The 22,632-nt window shown below is 34.4% G+C and overlaps 1 protein-coding gene across 4 annotated transcripts in view; it reads right to left on the reverse strand.

The window, feature by feature from the left end:
• Positions 1-22,632, reverse strand: part of LOC149079943 (protein TANC1-like) — a 97,912-nt gene that overhangs the window by 67,240 nt on the left and 8,040 nt on the right. The window contains exon 1 of one of the 4 annotated variants that reach the window (XM_089238840.1): positions 3,770-3,957. The exons of 2 other annotated variants lie outside the window; for them this stretch is intronic. In XM_089238840.1, coding sequence (XP_089094966.1) covers positions 3,770-3,788 — 19 coding nt within the window. In that variant the 5' untranslated portion in view covers positions 3,789-3,957. Of the gene's footprint in view, positions 1-3,769; positions 3,958-22,632 lie in introns of those variants that run through there. One more of the 4 variants, XM_089238839.1, reaches the window with a different exon arrangement.

Genomic DNA, 22,632 nt, shown 5'->3' on the forward strand with positions numbered 1-22,632 from the left:
ATTGTAGCGTAGACATATTTCTTCCTCATTACATGAGGACGCACTCAAAAGGTATAATACAGGTACTAGCATCTTGCCGAGAGAGTATTTAGTATTAAGTCAACGAGTATTTAGTTTTTTCCCCGATTGATTTTAAACCTTATATATTGCATAGGCAGCCGTGGGCGAATCAATAAGCCTTCGATATTCGTAGGATACTGCGACACTCCTTTGAAATATTGTTCAGTTTCCCTAGAATACCGAAACTATCAGTTGCTCCCACTCCAGCCATCAACGTATGAAATTGCTGCCTCTTCAAAACAAATATGTATCGCTAAATATGAATAACAAACAATGTTATGGCGAAAAAAAACCGATTGAGTACTAAACAGTTTTTTTTAATCAAGCATCAAAACAGTTTGACGTGGTGCTGTAGATCGTATATAATGGTATAATCGCATATAAAATAAATGTCTTGAACGATACGTAGGTGAGAACGCACCTAGAAACTTCTTCGAGGAAAAGGGAGGGCCAAGCAGGCATCTTCGACTTGTGTCAGAATGTCAAGAAAACATTGCTTGGGGCTGCATCTTTAATTTAAGCCGGTTTAATAGCACACACACGTCGAAATAGGGATGGTACGATGGTACAAACGCTGCTACTTTTTTAATTTTTTTTACAAGTCCGATACTCATTTGAAATGCGACAGATAAAAATAAACGCTAAGAACACTAAAAACGCTAAACGACAGATAAACGCTACTTACAGCTTCTGTCATCACATCACAGAAAAACAGGCAAAGTTTGAAGTTTGTCCAAAATAACAAGCATTTAAACAAGAATATAATAAAAGCTCAATCAGTCTTTAAAAGATGGATTTACTCAACGCGACTTCAGTCGTCACCTGCTAAGAAATGCTCTGTTATTGTCTTTTGAGGGACCAATCTTCCAAGTAAACTAGCGACAACAATAATAGATCTGACAAATTTTATGTCTGACTCATCACGTAACGCTTCAGAAGTCACAAGAAAAGGAATGCTCTAACGTGCATGTTAAGAATCGAACTTAAGAGCTTTAAACGTTTTATGTCGCCTTGAAGATGATATTCTCATCACTAATAGATGTATTATAGCTCTATTGTATAGATCGGCTGCAGGGTAATGGGAAGACACATACGCGTGAGGATTACAAATTCACTTTCTTTTCACTTTCTGAAGTCTTTGGGATCAGGTCATGCACGCAACTAGTATTCGTGCTTTGTCCGCGAAAGGGACCTTGATGAAGGAACGGTTGTAATATCTACTGATCAAACACAATGATTAGAAGAAAGATTTCGCTGATAGATCAGGAAATACAGATAGGTAGTCTCGCTCCAATGGATACTTAAGAATGCACTCTCACCACCATAAAGACGTTTAGAATCAGGTGCAATATCAAGAGGCGGGTACGGTATCTTATTCTTGATGGATGGGTCAGTTAAAATATTTCTTCTCTTTACCTTCCTACGTCCAAATGTTTTCAGAATTTATTCAGCATGCATTTATTTGCTATGGTTAATGGTCTACTAGCATGTCCGAAAGACCACCATAAATGCCATGTGATATACAGCATAATGATTGAGGACCTGTCAGATCACCCTATGATTTTTTACTCAAGTCATATCCACCCGGTCCCAAAAAATAAGCAACAAAACAATAACTTTATGAAAAAAAAATTGTTCACGTTGATCAAAGGTTGAATGTAAGCTATACTTATTTGTTATTGAAACGGATGAGTCTTCTGTTGAAATAAAGTTTCTGCAGTTTACTTCACTCTTTCAATATGCTTAACTGAAGCATAAATTAAGCTGGTCAAGTAAAAAAAATTAAGAAAGTAATTGATGAATATCAGTGATGAATTCGAGTTATTAATTGTTGTTTCTCTAACTAAAGTTGAAATCCCCTTTCCCCACAAATACTGTCAGACGGGAAAAAAGTTTGTTCCATTATTTTCTGCCTTCTCAATCAAGAGCATTCAAACAGTTGATGAATGAAACAGATGCAGTTGAAAAATATACATCGGAATAACACAATTAATTTATGGTCTATTGTCTTGAAAAACTTCTCGTTCGACAAGTCAAATGAAAACGATACTATCATCAAATAAAACGGAATATCTGTATGTTTAACATAAGCGGATACAGCCCCCTCCCCCGAATAGGGAGGGGGGCGATCACCTAAAGTATGCATAGTGTGAACGGGGAGGCGAACATCCACCTTCACCCTGTATAAACTCTATGCCAATAATAATTTTTTTCACTGAACGGGGGAGGGGGCGATTACCCCTGTCCACCTATGCTTAGGGTGCTTGCATATGCCTTGTTGTAACATTTAGTCAAATTCTTTTCGGGTAATTTCAAACTTTTCTGATGCAAAAGTGACGCATTTTGGCGATAACGGGAGGGCCTTTTGCGATGTAGATGCTCTACATGATGAGGCACGCTTTCAGGATAGATGATTCGTGAATCAAACGTGGAAGGTCAAAGAGTAGATGCCTTGAAACGATCGTTCTTGACAAACAGTTGCCAGCATAAACGCATACAGGCTCCTCGAATGGAGGGGGGGGGAAGGGGCGAATCACACAGGATATGTATAGTAAACAGGGGTGGACGAATATCTACTTCCGCCCTTTCATTAGTGATAATAGCACAATTTCTTCACTGAACGGGGGGGAAGGAGGCGATCGCCCTCCCCCTGTATCCGCCTACGACGTTGAATGTATGATAAAGAACCCAAATACCACAGGTTTAACCAATATGAAATGGAAAAAGTCCGATGAATGTAAAATGCCTTTATTTCAGTCTTTCACCGATAACTGTAAGAAATAATTCGTTCATAAATTATTATATCTATCATGTAATCATTATTTACCAATAATGCATCATCATAAATTTTTTGATTAATTATACATTGCCCAATATTTAGTCTTTTTTTGACCTTTAGAACCTCATTGTTCGTAACAAGTATTACTTACCGATTTGTGGGCTTTTACCGTTTACAATTTCAGAGAAAAACATAACATGCCGTATATGCCGAATGATAAAGAATTTCTGTAATCAAGTGCAAATCCTTAGCAAATGCGATAAATACAAATATGCTTTACTCAGTTTTTAGAGTCAACTTATTTTGATTTTCTAAGTAACGAATTAACTTCTGTTGTTAATTATTTTATAAGAAAAGTAAAACATGCGATATATTGCTTCGGACACCTAATGTCATGGATTTTTTTTTGAACTGAAAAAAAAAGAAGTGAGAATTAAGAAAATGAATTAGAATAATTTCATTTAAACACATTAATGGGCAAAATTAACGATATATTACCCTTAAAATTGAAAAACCCATCGTAACGTTCTAATACATTATTCAACTCGGGCTTAATTAACATTGGAAATAAAAGATTTCTCCAAAGGTATTCTATAAGACACTATCTTTTCTCATCGCAAAAATATTATAAACCGAATGCCAAAAAAATATCACTTGGTTCAACCTAACATAAATCGTGTGTGTGTGTGTGTGTGTGTATATATATATATATATATATATATATATATAATACTTTTTATTTAGCGAAACTTTTTTTTCAACGAAAACGGTGCGATGAAGTGTATAACGATGATAAATTTGAAACAATGAATCTGAAATATTAGCTTGTTAACTTAAGATAAATTGAAAAATTAGATATTTAATGCATTTTATTTGAGATGCATGCACAAAAACAAAATTTTACCAACAATAATAATGACAAAAAATTACCTTTTAGTTTCCCCTTCATTGTCTTATCTTGAAAAAAAATCAAGAGATTTAAATCAGAAAATTAATTAATTCCAGATAACAACCACGCGATATAAATCAAAAGTAAACAGATGATGACCGCTTGTCAATTTATCTTACTTCACTCTCTCTTTCCTCTCGTAAGAGTAGAACTGTGGAAAAGCTAGTTCAAGTTCATCAAGTTGCTACTGCGATATCGTCTTCGTGAAACGCGCCAAGAAGATCAACAACAGCCAAATATCGCCAAACAAATATTAATAGCCGTGAACTAATCGAAAAAGAAGAAAAATTTCAAACGATAACTTCAAGAAACATTATTTTATAATCGGAGACAGAAATACCCCGACTTACGCTACCCCGAGTTGAGCTATTTTCTGTGAAATTGTACATGTCTGAAATTAAATCATAACTCGGTATTATTGCTGAGATAGTAATGATTATAAAGTAAAGAAATGTTTTATTCGGCCGGAACGTGATATGGGATGAAATTCCACAGATTTTTGAGCGGCTACAGTATTTATAAAGATGAAAACTTTGCCGGGATTTAGAAATGGAATCCCAAGGTTTGGTACCTGCCATTTTTACAAAGACGGTCACAATTTCATACCTGAAGTTCATTGCCAATTCAAAATATGATGTGTTTAACCCTTTATATACGGCATTGTGAAAAGTAGAATAAGAAGAAATTACAATAAATTTAAAATAAAAGTACAAATGTAATGATAGTAATGAATATCGATCATGTAAATTACTTGGTAGGTCATTTTAGTTCTAATTAAAGACAAAAAAAACTAATACAAATACAAAATTAGAAACCACAACAGGCAAATTTCCTAACAAGGTTGATGTAAAAAACGAAAGGGAGAAATAAAAATAAATAAGTATTAGAAAAAACCCCATAAAAATATAGTTGTCATAGTTTAAATAAAGCTACCCAAAAATAATAAGCCAGAAAAAGTAACTAAACAACTAAAATATCTTCCCTTAGAAATATGGTTGTTATTCTTCAAATATGGATATCTTCTCGATTATTCCCACCCCATCCATCTTATCCCATCTCCCCTTGAAGATGTCTATTGTGGAAAACAATGTTGTGGAAACAATTAGTTAATTCAAAACAAATTATCTAACCTGGTACTTTAAAGTACCGTCAGGATATAAAGGGTTAATGTGACGCCCTTTGATGACAATGCACCTGGTGTGTAACTTTCAATCAATTCTAACTCATTTCTGTAAGTTGTTTTCTTGTCTCCAAGCACAAACAACTCATTTCTTTCGATGGGCCAAGGTGTTATCAAACTATTTAAAGTGTTTTACACGTGACTTTTATTAACACAGATTTTAGAGGAATAGTGTTTCTTTTAGACCGTATTACAGTCGTAACGCTAATTAGATTTTATGAAGCCATAGAAAAGTACCATAGCATTACAGTCATAATAAAATATGCGTTAAAATAAGTTACACTAAAAGACAGGTGTTCCTCCAAAAATTTGGTTCCAATTAACTAATATTAATATGTATTTTTATGGAAAATTGTTCCCCAACTTACAATTCTGAAATGATAATTAAAAAATAGTTCAAATATTATTATTAATTGACAATTAATTAGTAGCTGTAGATTTAGAACTCTTGATCATTTGTTGAAAATAATCAATCAAAGTGAAGATACCTGATATAATGTATATGCATGTATATGAATTGACATCATCATCATGTCCCCCCCCAGCAATCATCATCGTGTCCCCCCCCCCCTCGACTTTCAAGTCTATCTGTGCCTACGAGTTTGTGATTGCTATCTGATGGGCCTCCCCTCAGATAGACGTTCTTGAGTGAACAAATGATCAAGTTGGCCCTAATAATATAGAAATAATCGACATGATTAATCAAGATGTATAATTATCAGACAATATAACACACTGAATTTTTCTATCATTATAATAATGCATTTGCACCATTGTAGTTCAATTAAACTCCTCAAGGTCTTAGCGAAATTCTTTGCTAGTGGGTCAAGAGAGAGGGAAATATATTACCGTGAGTCATTCGTCTGATTAGAAGAAACTGAAACATCTGCTTAGTTCTGTGCCCCGGTGCCAACAACTGTTCTTAGTCGTTCATTAGGGGGTCGTCGGGGGAATGCCCTTGTCTTGAGAACATAAGAAGGCTGAATTTTTCGTCCCTTATTCAGCCTCGTTGGAGATGGATGGAAAGGCAGAGTGGGTAAACGACAGACTCGGAGAAAAAGAAAACTTTAACGTATAGGATGTGTGGGTGGTTTTCCGGTGAAAGCAGCTCCTTTTTCACACGGCTCAAAATACTGCTTCCGGCTAAGAACCCCGTTGAAGTCTTATCACTAACATCTGAACACGTCTGTGCATGAGAAACATAGTGGCAACACAAACATGATTTTGCGCTGTCTGGATACTGGCATGTAACAATGACTCCACGGGTGAACCAAGAATTAACAAGAAAGGAAAAAGAAAATCAGAGACGATGATTTTTTGCTCCTCTTTCGAGTTTAAACAAGTGTGAAATTGACTACGTTTGCATTTATATTGAATGCGTTGGGTACTACTTCATGGTGAAATATTGCACTATACGGATACGATTAGAAATCACGTGGATAGATTACAATTGAAAATTAACAGATTATATTTCATAGAATCACAATAGGGACTTACATACTAGGAACTAGTCGTACATATTAGGGTAACATTAAGTCATTTACAACTCCAATCAAAGAGCAAATATTTTTGAAGGTCGGTTTACGGGAATATCCGGATTCAGGAAGGCCGAATAAGATAGGTTCTACTATAACTAATGTAAAACTCTGCCACGCGAAGCTGGACTAGAAGAGATCTCGGCAACGGGACAAGTCCAGTGGCAAAATTCTGGCGTTCATTCATTCATTCATGTAACTAATTAGTAGCAATAGTAATTTAATTGGTTTCAATGATTGAGGAGATGAAAAAAAAGTCAGTGTAACAATGAATGAAAGTCAAAGTGTAACAGTAACTATTTTAATGTCTATCGAAAATCTTTAATTAGGAATGGGGACGTGTAAAAATATTTCATTTCTCTTATAATTACATCATGCATTTGGAAGCCAATACAGGAGTACCTCGGTACTTGTCCGTAATTCTTTCGGCATTCATGAGTGCCGATTGAATTTTACGATAACGTACGCATAAAGAATAATAAACTAACAAAGAACTCAGACGCAGTTTATTTTCTTGTAATTAACACGGTGAGAGATCAAGAAATTAGCAAAGGTAGAATTTTGCTCATCAAAATGAGACAAGTGTCAAATTTGACAGGTTAAAAAAAATCGAGTACTGAAATATGGCTGTATAATAAACGATCACGGAGTGTCAGAAAGGAATGAAAATTGTGCGGTTGATTCTAAAATTAAAGTAAAATATAAAAAACACATCAACAGAAAATGGGATTTTCAGCCGGGATAGCGGAACCTCAATAAAATACGACGTAATAACTAAGATTGTTATTCAGTTTTCAATAGAAAAAACATCAATTATTAAACTTTATTCCCTTCTCCATTATATATGGAAAGTAATTCACTCGGTAACGATTAAATGAAAATTCACTGTGATATCAGGGATTAAAATAAATGGTTTTACTTCTAACGCGCTTAGTCTAAAAAAAATCCAGGGTTTTGAGAAGACGCGAAAAGGGACAAAAACAACGGACTTTTATTGCAGACATGTCGACGAATTATTGTCCTAATGTCGAGGGTTTATTCATTTTGTTTATTTTTCCTTTCAGACATTCTTCATAAAATCCCCCGTATATATACATATTTTAAATATTGAAAACAACTAAACGTCATCCACGCCAGAACTCAGACCTATTAAAGTCCAGTTCAGGGTAGGTTACGTTCCGTTCGGCTTAAGAACAAAAAGCTCAGCTGTTACGACAATTCATTATTCATCATACCCACTTTAGCGCATTTTTACCATGCAGGTACTCTCTGTACCATAAAAACCGTTCAATGATATAAAACAATAAAAGTTTGGTACAATTAATTAGTTTATTACAAACTATTGAAATAACTGAAGCTTAGGAATATGGATTTTTTTTGTTTCGAAAACCACTGAATCTCGGGGAACAAAGATGAAAGAAATTTTGCAATTTTTATTGGGAAGGGAAATAGTTCGGATCTTTTCTCATTTGGACATTTCTTGGAGTCCTTGGTATTTGTTACAATGAATGGGAACAGGGATGAGGGGAATATTTTCTAAAAAAACCGAGCGGAAATTCACCGGGGAAAGGTTACAGAAGGTCGTATGTTAAATGTCTGGAAACATCCGGAAGACAAATATCTTCACTCATATTCACCTCCATTCTATGATAAATTGATGTGCACAATGCAACTATAACTCAGGTCAAAATATATAAAAATGACAAATTTAATTTCCGATGCTATTAAAATCATAAATCGTTCTACGAATACAGCATCTTTACAATTTCTTATGGACATTAGTAATACATTGGTAATATGATATCTGAGGGGTACAATACATAAAAATCCAGACAAAATTTATATTAAAAAAATTACAATCATTATGAAAAAATAGTTTAGAACTTACAATTTTCGGTTTATTTTAGTTCATACACTAAAAAACGTTCAGTGTACATTTTTTACAGAAATCATTGTTGCTTTCTCAATTGATACAGCTTTTGATTTCAAACTATTCAAAACATTACTGACGTGTGATCACCGTAATTTCTATCATAGAAGAAATGTCGCATTTTCGTGTGTGCTGCGTTTGCAAAACATTGCTTAAAATGGGTCAGACATGTCACATTGGCGAATAATTATTAACACTGCTAAAATCCGAATGGTTAGAGACATGAAAGAATCTGATGTCAAATAACGATGAGCGCTCTGGCATACAAGTGTCATTTTCTGTAATATTTGCAATATTTTCTAGTATTAACATGCAGCTTTTATAACAAAAAAATTGGAAATAAAAATGCACGTAAACAACGCATTAATGGGTTTTTCATGCTTTTAAATAGAAATTTTATATACTTAAGGTATCTGACTACGTTGAAAACGTCATTTCGGATGAAAATATTGATTTTTATTTTTTTATGAAAACCCTATTTTATGATTCCCAAATAGGCCTTATTTTTTTTATATGACGCTTATAACTGAAGTTACGTTCACTTTAGTGTTGTGTTTTTACATTTATACAATATTTATATAATGATGTTTTCAATATTTATATAATATTTATTTTCGTGCCACTTGAAACGCGAAACTAATGGTTTTAGATACCAGTCAGTATAACTAAGTATGATTGAGAGAGAACACTTTCAAAAGGTTATTTTTGAAGTAATCCAGATTGATAAAATATATAAGGAGTATTGAATAAATAGTGAATATATTTTCAATGCTGGGAGAGTCATCACACTATAATTTCTGATCATACTAATCAGATACAACTGAAAATAAAACGTCATTGGAATGAATGATCGAACAGTGTGACGAAATAACGCATAAGTATTAATTATAGGTATATCTTGTAGGAGTGTAGTTTATATGATGGAGGAGAAGAAATGGCTACATTAATCTGTAATTGATGAGAAAAGCATCATTGACAAGTTCAATTATCAACTCCATGGGTACATTAACAATGACAGATTTATATGTTTAGAACAATGTAATGCTTCTCAATAATACGGGATATGTTGTATAAATAGTCACTGACAGGTCAGTTTTATATACATGCCGTGATATTTCCAATAAACAAGCTGTTCTAGAATAATTACTTTTCCTCCAGTAATAAGTCCCAACTTTGTTAGGAACGCCGAAGGTTTGTGTATGCCTTACGTGATTTTACGAAAGAATGCCAAACAATTTAGTCGTCCATGCTCCTACACATTGGGCTCCTTTTTCTTTACTCCTCAATACTTGTATACAGGGTGACTCATAAAGAAGTATACAGTTTCCAGATGCTGGACAGTAACAATTAAAGATGCGGACCGCAACTGCCATTCGTTAGGTAGACGTAGTCATGGAGTTTGTGTCCCGCTACTGAGGGAAGTAGCGTAAGTGATAGCGTGCGTGTCACGTGACTGATTCAGTCAAAATGGCTGTCTCTGCAGTGGAGAAGACGTTTTGCGTTCTTGAATTGTCCATATCCGTAACTGTTGTGCAATAACATCTGCAGTCGATTCAGGGAATAAAGTTTGCACTGTCATCCTGCATCTATGGCATCAACCGGACTTGACATATCCAAAAAAGAGCCTTTTGTGACAGTTTTCTAGTAGAAAAAAATAAAAGCTGTACACTTTCTTTATGGACACAGTACTAGAACAGACTAATCATGTAATGAACATGATATCGCCTGTGCCACTTGTCTAAATAGTGAGGGACTCAAACTTTGAGTTGCATCTACCGAACGGATCGCAGTTGTAGTCCGTGTATCCAATTTTCACTTTTTTACAGCATCTAGAAATTATATACGTCTTTATGAATAACGCTGTATTTATAACCGGTGGTAAATTCGTGTACGTACTACATATTCAGTAGGGGCAGTGGTTAAAATTGCTCGAAGTGATGGCGCCTGAACCATATACTGTTTGTTCTAAATATTTTGTGTATTCTATAAAATAATTGACGTGTTTTGTCAATTTTTACCGAAATAATCGTTTACACTGAGTGAGATCCGGCATTATTTCTGGCTAATACTGCCTAGGTATTACGTGATCTATCTAGGAGGTCCAGGCTAGTGTGAAAAATCAACAACTAGAACAGCAATATCATGCATACATGCACATATTTACAACGTGATCGATGCAATTCCATTCGAAAAAAATCGAATCATATGATGCTTGAAAATTTAATGTAGGGGAGACTTATGCTGTACCTTGACACAATATTTTTCAAACTTTTTTTTTCTCAGTCAATTTTTACCGTAAAATTTCATTTCACTAAATTCATTTTTAGTAACTGTGTATACTGTATGAAACATCATTATATAAATTACTTTTTTTTTTCTCACTAACTCTGAAATATTGATTTTTGAAAAAAAATTGTACCCGAAAAAAAGGTACAATAAGCGCTCTTGTATCTTGAAACAGGGTAAAATTACAAAGACAAAAAATACAAATGTTACAGGAAAAATAATATAAGTACTTTTTTTAATGTATATCATATATTGAAGTAGTATAAGATATGCAAATAATGACACAAATATGATTATTGATGTAAAATGTATATAAACAAAGGTAACAATAATGAAGATAGGAGCGTATTTATATAGATGAAGTGCATAATTATTCTTGATTATACTTGTAGAAAGGAAAATTATGTTTCTAAATTTTAATTTGATGCAAGGTTACATAAATCTTAATTTCTGTTAGTTTCTTTGATGCAAGGTGATTGCATTACAGACACAATATCCTTGATGTCAACTCTTGCTATATATGTAGCACTGATGAACAATAAAATATTTTCTCATCTCTCTTCCTAAGGAAATTTCTTTTGGTAAAATTTTTTGTCATAAAAATTTTGTAAAGTATGTAAACTTGAACCACACTGTAAACTTGATGTTTTTCCAACAAATTTGACTAGGAAATAAACGAAGGTGAATGGAAGGGAAGGAATGGATATAGCTGAAGTTTTTATAGGAAAAATTTAAAATATAAATTTTATTTAAAAGCAAAATAGAAATATTAAAAATTACCGTAAGTTGAGTATTTCGAGGTAAACTAGAGGAAAATTTCAAGTTTTATATCGGCACTGTTTTAAGGTGCACGATCATTTTTGTTTTAATGTACTGGATGTTCTATTATTTATGAAAAATATTTAACTTTTTCATGATGCTTGGGCTTGAAGCTTGCATATGATTGAGCATTTGGTACGACTTGCCAGGAGAATGTTAGATTGTAATAACTATACATAGGTTATAAATTTTAAATGTTGAGAATAAACAGCAGAAACAAGAACACATTTTTTTTACCTTTATGTGCCTATTTACGAAATCTCTGTCAAGACAGAGCTGAAACCACGTTTAGTTTAAGGTTATGCATTTCTAATATTTGGCACTCCAAAAACATAATCTAGAAAGCAATATCGTCAAAACTATTTCAATGGTTTCAAGGTTTACTATGGTTAAGGTATAACAGAGTTTCTCCCTACCTTCACTCAAGAAATATAAATTTGATTGAAGTACGAAAAGCCGGTGTGACATAAGTACATCAAATAAAAATTTCATAGGCTGTCATCAAGAGATGCCATCTTTGCCTTTCAACGTAATATTTTGCATGAGTCCAGAACTATAATAGCCTCTACAAGAAGAGTCTCTACTTAATACATCGTATACTAGACTCAAGTTAACGAATGAATTCCTACATGTAGTTTTTGTTTGCTTTTGGATTCATCAAAGTCACCCTTACTTTGTTTCACATGATTAATGCTCTTCTTGTGTGCATTAGATGTTACTCTGATAACAAGTCATCTTTTGCATCTTAGATAGATGATTGTTGATTATGCTGGAAGACGTCATCCATCTGAAGACAGGTTACACGCTACTGTTTCGAAAAAAAAAAAATTGAAGTTGAAAGCAAATAAACTGACGCAAGGGCGGGGTTTTCTCGAGAACTGAAAGACTTGTGTTTGATGGATCGAGATATTCCTATGAATACGTATAATTGCCTCATGCCAAACATTTAACTTAAGGATGAACAAATTTTATTCACCTTCCTACATGCATTATTTTGCGTGACTCTGAATTTGCTTTCTACAATTCTTACTGCTGACCACTTAGACGTTTCGGTATCTTTCTCATCCGTATTCTGTGCTTTTTGTGAATGTTTTTCCTAGTTTCTATATGTAAAGTTTTAAAAATATGGGGGAGGGGGATTTGATAAAACATCATTATTTTAACTCTACTACAACTATTTCACCGCATACCAACTACCGTGATAGCGTCATACAGCAATTTATTACCGATCGAGTTGGGTCGAAAATGAAGGTGCCATCTATCGGTGGTCACCTTAGGTTCGGTAGGGAAATAACTTGTTATTTATGTCATTCCCAGGATCAAACCCACGGACCTGACGGAAGCCTTCATGGTGGTAAACGACCATCTTACCACTGTGCCACTCGGGCAGCACCATCATTTTAACTGTGACTTGTCGAAAATTTTGAATACAAAATTCTATAGAATATCATAATAAAGACGAGTTCCACACACACACATTTAAGTTATGAAATTTACACCCCCTTAATAGAGAATTAGGGAAAAAATAATTTCAGCCGTGCATTAACAATAAAGCCCATCACACAAACGTGGTCACCTCTTTCGGTTGTTTTCCTTGGCCATCCAGTTTGTTTCTTTCCGATAAAATCACCATTTCTTGGTAAACAGTGACTTTGTGAATAACGGACTTATACTTCTATTAATTTCCCTGAAAATATGAGAAACAGTAAAGTCGTTCATTATCTTCGAGACCTCTACAAGAAAAATGAATGTTGCGTGGCATTTTTACAACTGAATGTACAGTGAAAGTTAATACGTCTTCTATACACTGTGCCCATATGCAATCCAACTTTAAACAATCCAACTGTTATAAAATCGCGATTTGCAAAAAAAATTTACAAGTCTTTCCTCTATGGTTTTGAGACAGCACTTTTTTTGTTATAATTTGTGTTGGAGAGAGAGAAAGAAAGTGTTGTTATGTTTGTCGAACTATTGCAGACAATGTCACTTAAATCTATAATCCCATGTTAAAATTTTTTTGGCCATTGATTTCGTTCACATTTTATTAAAAAAAGAATACACATTCTCTCTCTCTCTATCACTAAGAGACGCACTGTATATGTGGACATGCAAACAAATTATTTTCATTTATTGGAACTAAATTCTCAAGTTCCTGAAAACCAGCTGCTCCATCTCCGGGAACCGTAGGTTGAGAAACCGTATAATGCAGCTTTCATCTCAATCAGTTTAGCAAATATTTTTTATCACACAGTGATTGATTTGATATATAGGTAGAGAAATTACAAATTTGTCTGTCAAAAATTACAGGTATCCATTCAGTTAATTCGAATGCTTCATAGTACTTTAGGTGAGCATCGGGAATTTCCAGCCATTATCAGAATGTAAATTGACTGTGATGTGGACATGTTAGTCAAGAAAAGAGCGACATCGCGTCGCCCGTAGCGAATAATAACACTTTCTTTTCTCGAAATGGATAACAAACAACCTGTTCTTTATAGCTTCAGGCTCGCTCATGGAACCCAAGTAGCAGGTGCTTGAGCCTCTGGTGACAGACAGCTCTTAATAAAGCATTTGTTCATCTTTTTGCGCGCGCGTGATTAGGTGATTACCTAAATAGCAGCTTCTGACTAATTTCCAAGGGCTGACGGAATCTCGAACGTGATTTGAACAGAATTTTAATTTTTTCCCCCTCTCTGTTATCTTCAATTTGAATTTTCCTGCTGAGAGAAAGCAGTTTAATAAAAATGAAATAAATTTTTGCATTCCTTTGTAGCAGGATTAACCAGGATGTGAGTTTGGGTTTCTTTTCATTGAGGACCTTGAAAAATTGTCTCAACGTCTGCCCAAAATAACTTGAATAAGCATATATACACTTATTTGGAATATTTATACAGCGTGATTACATAATTCCTCTTGCCGCATTTTACTGACGAACCGTTGATCTTAGAGGCATATTTGTAGGTAGAAAACGTATCCAAATAATGTGTAGAACTCATATACGCCATTCATGTTGCAAGGGGAAATGTAGTTATTGAAATAAAAAAAATAACTTTTTTTTTATACGGACACCCTGTGCTCAAAAACCTAATTAGAAAGTTGTTGCCCTGCCTCTCCTGAAGCCAACAACAACAAAATTCCACGTTTCTAAGGCCAATATTCGCAGAGGTATTTGAATTTAAAAATTGGAGTAAAGTTAGGGGAAAAAAACAAACCAATGAGCAGCGTTTCTTCCCCCCGTTTACGCTGTATTTCTCGGATATTTTTGAATTCAAATACCTCAACGAATATTGCACTTAGAACCGACCGTGGAATTTTTTTAGTGGGCTCGGGAATGGCATGGCAACAACTTTCTAATTTGGTTTTTGAGCACAGGGTGTCCGTATAAAAAGTTAATTTTTTTATTTTAATAACTATACAACACCTTGCAACACGAATGACGTATCTCAGTATTACATGTGATTTGGTAACTTATCTAATTGGAAGTACAGGATATGGCCTCTAGGACCAACGGTTCGTCAGTAAAATGCGGCAAGAGGAATTATGGAATCTCACCCTGTATAGAACCCCCCCCCCCCATTTAATCTCATATTATTACACATGCTATTTTTTTTCTATACTATAGGGTGACTGATCTAAGCATTATTGACTCCCGTTATTCTTCCATGAAAAGTTTTACGAAGAGTGGCTTCTTAACGGTTGCGTCAAAGAAACCTGTGCCCTGTGGTCCGATTCAAATAGCAGCCCCAAATTAGTGACGATATTTTTATTAATTCGTATATAAGGTTTTTAATAGATAAATTGAAGTGTGTGAAGGGCATCAAAATAAGCTTAACTTAAATTCCCCCAAACTGGTGCAGACGTCACTGTTTAAGGGTGTTTGTTCAATAATGGGATTAGAGTTACACTAACCTGACATCAGGATTTGAACAAGGTGGCCAAAAAGTCACTAGGTTTTTAATTTTTTTTCGTAAATAAAAAACAAATTGTCTTATGAGTATGCGATTTGTCCCAAAGTTGATTTCACGAATTTGGATTTCTGTTTGAACAAAAACAACGACAACATTATTTCGTCTTCTTTATAAGAAGCACGGATATGCAAATGAAATTACCTTTAAAAAAGCTGTCCATCCGTAAAACTTATTTTGTTCTACGTTATGTTCACGGACTTACGGATTGGAAGACTTTTAAGTTGAAGCTGACTAGTAAGTCATCGTTGGTTAAATTATTCACCTGAACGGAGAATCAGCCATTTCAGCTAAATGACAATTTCGTACACAAAGATGAATTAAAAGGCATAAGAATAGGATGATAGAGCCAGCGTACCCTGTAGTCGAAAATTTGAACTAATTTTTATTTTGTTGCAAAAAAAAAAAAAAAAAAAAGGAATCCGAATTTATGACATGAATTTTGGTTTGCCTTGTACAACAAAAAATTCCTTCGAATGTTTATCATAGTCGTTTAACAACTGGATCAACCGGAAAGTATTCGAGAAAAGATGTATTATATACCTAACTTAAATCTCAATAAAGAAATGAGTTTTTTAATAACTTTTGATTCTAATGTTCAGTCAGATGCTTTTCAGTTGTTTTTGAAATTTTATTGAGAGCACACGAAAGCATGATATGACGACAGCTCTTTTTTACCACAATGCCTTGATCTAAAAAAAAACTTATAGAAAGAACTAAGAAACGTGAAACACTAGAATGTTGGGTAAAAGGAACAGAAAAAGAGCGTGAGAGAAAAGAGGCGTTTCTTTAAAAAAAAAAACCTAAACGTTTTTTTTATATACTCTCTCTCTATCCTTAATTTTTTTTTTTTTTTATCTCAGTGCAAGCATTAACAGCAGCAGGTGTTGAGGAAAAGCGGTATTTTTCCTTTTTTTTCATCTTAGCTCTTTTCTTAGAAAGGCCAAAGATACGACGAGAAACAAAGAAACTTGCGTAGCTAGAGGGCAAGGCTTCAGTTGCTCCTACAGGGAGGGTTGTGAAATTTCGTGTAAAAGGGATATTATTCATCCCGAAAAGTCAAACTACATTTACGCGTCGGACAAGTAATCGACGACTAAGAATATACAGTAAATTCTCGATAACTCGAATTTCTATAAGTTGAATATCTCTTTAAGTCGAAGTTTTCCTCTCAGCTCCAGAACATTCAATGGTATTTTTAGTGTTAAAATTTTTCCTCAAGTCGAAGTTTTCGGACATGGGGTGAATTAAAAAACAAAATAAAAATACACTTATTCTCCGAGTGAGGAATTTGCGACGCAAATGTGAGGAAGATGCGGCGTACATAATTCAAAGAAATTCTACATCCGCCCCCCCCCCTCTTCTGCTCCAGTTTTTTTTTTCATAAACATTGATGAATGGCAATGAAGTTGATCATCTTTGTTTGCAAATCATTTGTTATATTCGACAGTCTTTTGGAAATGGCCATTTCGCTTTCGCCCAGTTGCGAGTGAATTCGGTATTTAAACACCAGTATAAATTTTGAAACAAAAGCTGAAAGCTTCAGATTTGAAAGAAAAAAGAACAAATTATCGACGAAATGGAAAGAAATCCAAAACTCAGAAAAATTGAAAATAAAGACATCTATCTCTCTGAATATACTTATATACCGTATCAACAATCTTAAAAAAACAAATACGTTATTCGTGGCAAGGCTCTCCTCAAACGTGAATAGATAATGCTTAATCATGCCCTCATCCTTGCCAATTTCTTCATGTTCAGTTGTTTGACCTTTTTATTTTACTGAACGATATTCGTAAATGTGTGGCACTGTTGCTATGAAAATTAATCCTATTTTTTTTATTTCCCCGAATTCGAAATTTCCGATAAGTCGAATTAGCGTTAACTGACAGTTTTTCGTCGGCCGCTGCACATTCGACTTATCGAAATTCGACTGTAAATGCGATTGGCCATACATCGTACATTTGTTGTTATACGAAGACTATCACAAGTCGGTCACCAGATGAAGTGTAATCTACATAGATGAAAAATATTTCTAGTATATATGAACGACTATGACGTAATGAGTATTGGTATATAGTTGAAATATTGCATTATGATGTTTCATTTGGCATATTATCGTGTCTAATAACACTCATCTTTTACGATATAGACTCAGTACCTCTGACTCATCTGGTTCATTCTCTACTCTCAGGTATAGGAACAACAACACGTTTAATGCATTTATAAACACAGACATTGCGAACATATTTCAAAACACTAAAAGAATTCATCCATCTCTCATTAAGATTCCGAAGAAATGGAATGGATTCCAGCGAGTCGAATTCTTTTTATGTAGTCAGGTAGCATCTCGATCGTTTGTCGCCCGTGCCGTGGATGCCCTTGAGCAATGTAATTAAATCCTTTCTTGCACCAGGTGTCAGCGTTGGGGCTCCTTTTACCCTTAACAAAATTACTATGTTAGTAACAAGTACAAGATATACAGTACTTTACTTTCTTATACTTTGACGGTTCTTTATGAGTTCTCAACATAAAATTTCACCGATATATTAATAACAATTAAAAAAAAAAATAGACATCTGTAATTATCAAAAAATTGACAGTAGGGTAATGGGTGCAGTAACAGTTTCAACATTGAGGAGGCAGTAACCTTTGAATTCCCGTTGTAGAGGTTGAAAAATCGTTCTCTTTCACAAACAGTTGCATAATTTTTGGTCGTTTCGTTTGCCAAGAAAAGAGTATCCCAGAAACACTGAATTGATATTCGATCAAAAGCAGCATCCCATGTATTTATTTGATGTATATAGGGCGTAATTAATATCTCACGATAACAGTTTACGTAAAATCAACGGGTAATTTGATTACCACGACTTTTTTTTTCTTGCGTAATTGCTATCTAGTTTTTTTCCTCTTCCCATTCATTTCAGTTTAAAGCGTCTCGCGTAAGATACTCATCGGATAGCATCAACTTAACCACCAATTGCAACCAATTATGTTACGCTCATGGCCTGTTATTCGATTATACGGCGGCAATTGTTTAGCTACAAAAAAAAATCTAATTTGCATAAGAAATTTCTATTATTTCTAACGTTCAGACAGAATAAGAAAAATTTATGTGAGGTTTAATCTTTCGTCTAACACGGGATAAACTCTGTAATTATTATATCAAAATCTCTCTGCAACTTGAAAGATACGATTGGTTCAGCTCTTCAATTGGTTGGCATATTTCAGCATTTACTGACTTTAGCAATTTTCGATGCAAACGTGGGGTGTTGTTTGGTAGCATAATTTGGTGGTATCGTATAATAATAATAACTTGAAGTCGCCTGGATCAAATTTTATTGTTCACAAACTGTCATTCATTTTTGGCGATCGAAAGATACTCTTTCGTTTTAAAGATAGTTTTAGTCTATTGAATTGAATAAACGTATTTGATTTTTATAGAGCATCAATCAACTCATATCTCAAATACAATTATCAATCGCACACGTGGTGATGTCTTCACATGTTTTATTGCTGACTACGATTAATGTTTATCGTCTTTTCCCAAAAAATCAAGTCTTATTGTCAAATTAACGTTTCTAATAACGTTAAATGCAAAGTTTCAAATATCTGGAGGTGTTTTCGAAATATAATTGCAAAATGCTCAGTTAAGAAACATGAGCGTTAAGAAATTAAAAGGTTCAACTCTACATCTGTATAATGAATAGAATTCTATCTTATTCTAGAAAACACGCTCAGAAAAAAACTACTTCGTTATATTAATCAAAATGGCCCGACACTTCTGGAGTTATATAAAAATTAGAAAAAATGAGAAATGGATTTCTTATCAGACAGAATATAAATAATATTCTTGTCTATCTTTTCGTCCTATCTAGTTTTAATGAAATAGTATAAGGAAGACATCTTGATAAGTTCGTCAAAGAACGAACCGGGTACACAGATGTCGCAACTGCTATCTGAATTTATGAGTTTCATTTAATTACTATCATTTCAGCCGACGGAAGAAGCCAATGATAGATAATCGAGAAAAATAGCGAATGTATCAAGCGTTCAATCATCAGGCGCTCATGTATGTTGTAGAACTATTTTTTTAAACTCATTTTTACCGATAAAAGATATCCAAGTCCGATGACAGGATACTACGTGTATTTGAATGGAACTACAATTTATATACTAAGCTTAGCTGCGTGATGTATTCATGCTAAGGAGTATTCAGAAAAATGTATCATAAATCTCTGAAGATGCATTCATGAATTTTCTAAATTCGATGAAATGAGAGAACTAAAGTAATAAATTCGGCACATTCTACTTGGTTAAGCAAACCGTTATCATTGTCGATGCAGCAGCAACTTCGAAAGAAATTGAAAAAGAAAAAGCACCCTTTTCTTCTACGTCTTGTAATAGTCTTCTTGACGTTGTTTCGGAGCTTTTTTATGTTTTTTTTACAGCATCTTGAAGGTCATCCTTAAGGAACATCTGCCGCAATATTAACCAGCAGCAGTTTAAAGTGTACCAATGAGCTACAAAAAAAATGTGGTTTTGTGAGAATGAAGAAAAGAAATGAAGAGTCTAGAAATTTCTCTTATTTTTATGCATGGGCGCAGTCAATGGATGGTGAAGCAAATCAGTGATTTGCTTGGAAAAAAAAAAGAAAATCACGCATCCATTTTCATTTATTTAGAACATCTAATCCGAAAATTACCATCATTTATACCTGGTTACAAATTGCGGTACAGAAAAAAAACTGAGGCTGCACTGCCCATATGGAAATAAAAGTTGCAAAGAATCCAAAGTAGCTTGTATATAATGGTTTGGAACATATTTTTTTTCCTTAATGGACTGTAACATGACCGCTCGATGACTGTCACTAGTCCTCTTCCAGGAACTGAGATTGCTGTTTGTTCAGTTATTTCAGAAATTAACCGTGTTTTACTAGAAGATTATATAGCACGAACTGTGTCGACTTCACCTAGACAATTATTCTTGAGTCTCCTTTCAAGTCATTTCTTTTGTCTCCAAAATTGAGACTTACTTCTTGAAGCATGTTTCAAACTATATAAGATGGGTATGCTCCACATGGTATCGAAAAGAAAAGAAAAATTCAACAATCAAAGAAAGCTGCCCATGATTTTGGAAAATTTTAAAAATTCCAGCGTCAATTTTAAAAATTACGTCAAAATTTCGAAATGCAGTACAGAAAAATTTGTTGCCCTAAACTGTCAATGGAAATAAAAACGGCATGGAATCTAATATAGTTTGTAATTGTTTGGAATATCATTTTTTTCCTTAATGGACTGTAACATGACTGCTCGATGACTGTCATTAGTCTTTTTTCAGGAACTGGTATTGTTGTTTGTAAACTTAATTCAGAAATTAGTCGTGTTTTACTGTAAGGTTATGCAGCACGAACTGAGTGTGTGTTGACTTCACGTAACAATTATTCTTGCATCTAATTTCAAATTATTCTTTTGAGTCAAAAATCAAGATTTACTTCTTGGAGCATGTTTCTAAATGATTAAAGATGAACATGATCCTCAAGGTATCAAAAAAGGAAAGAGAATTCCAACACTCAAGAGCAACTGCCCTTGCTTTCGGAAAATTAGTTCAGCGTCATTTTTATAGAATTCTTACACTACTTAGAACTCAAAACAATTATTGTACTGGATTTGCGGTCCATAAACATACCGGAAAACATTTCCGATGACAAAACTACCTAAAAATAATGGCCTCATTAAAAGAAAATTCACACCCATCGCATCCACTGCAGGCTGTTTCATGATTCAAAGATAACTTTTCAATCTCCTGTAGTTTTTCATGCTACAAATAGGCTACTAACCCTCATATTCATATTCATATCATGAAATCAAACCATATTTTACTTATAATTTCCAAGATCTGATGAATTTATGACAAATATATGAACAAACTTTTTTGCTAGCCTTCTCTAATAGTAACTCCGTTATTTATAGCTGGAGTAATCCACTATCTTTAGATGAAACTGCTCAAGAAAATGTCACGTAATGAAAAAAAGTGCGCCGTAAATTATGTTACTGTCAGAGGAAAAAAAACCCGTGTCCAGGGCATTTCGCTGCAGTAGATGACATCAATGAAGGATATCCTGAACCAGTTTAGTGGATTCAAATAAAGCTTATTTATTGCCACCTTCTTGATTAACTCTGAAGTGATCAAACCTAACCATTAGGTTGTATTGAGTTATTATAAAGTGCTTTTCACATTGATGTTTTTAAAACTTTACCTTTAATGCCGGCTGCGCTTTTTGTCCGAACTCCAAAGGATCTCATCAATATCAAGGCAGATGTAAGTGGACTTGTCAGTTAGACCTGCCGTGAATGTGCAGGCTATTTTATGAGAAATTCACTGGTGAGACATTTTGAAAAATTACTTTCAACGAGGAACTGATTATTGTTAGGCAGGGATTTACAAACTTTTCATTCTTGCGGCACCCTTGGAAAGGAGATTAAAATTTTAAATGTCTAATGTGTGCTATACGTGCTCGATATTAAGGTCTCTCAGCAGCATGCTAAATTGTCGTGACTCACTGGTCGGGTGTGTCAACCTATAACTGTGTTTAAATCGCAAAGTTATAATCGTGTTCAAAATTCTGTTTTAGCTCAACAAAGACTTCTTTTGCTATGCCATTACTTAATTATCATATTAGCTATGCAGGGTGCCCGGGACAGAGGTATCCAAAAGTAATTGCGTATAGTGATTAGTTATAAATTTTAGTTGCATTTACAAAGGTGAATCCTCGAATTTATTTGCAAGTTAATAAAGTTAAATGTGAGCAACTTTAGTGGCCTTGTTGATTTCGAAATGGTACTTGATCCCTTTCAGGGTGTTTAGTAGCATACAATGTGTGCCGTTGTGGTGGTCGAGTGGTCATAGTGACGGACTCGCGTCGTGAGGTCCCGGGTTCGAACCCCACCGTCGCCACAGTGGTGGTCGGCTGAAGTTGGTTTTCTGTGGTTCCCACTTTCAAGGCGCGAATGCGAGCCGATCTCCCCTTTAAAAAGTCTCGCCACAGAGAGCAACAGACCTACGAACAATATAAATTTAATTCAATCCTAACACATCACTCACTTCACTTCTGAAATATAGATGGCGA

The sequence above is a fragment of the Pholcus phalangioides genome, unplaced genomic scaffold (genome assembly GCF_987345545.1).
Source record: "Pholcus phalangioides strain wild (caught in Gottingen) unplaced genomic scaffold, Ppha-v1.0 ptg000011l_1, whole genome shotgun sequence".
In the NCBI taxonomy this organism is placed as follows: Eukaryota; Metazoa; Arthropoda; class Arachnida; order Araneae; family Pholcidae; genus Pholcus; species Pholcus phalangioides.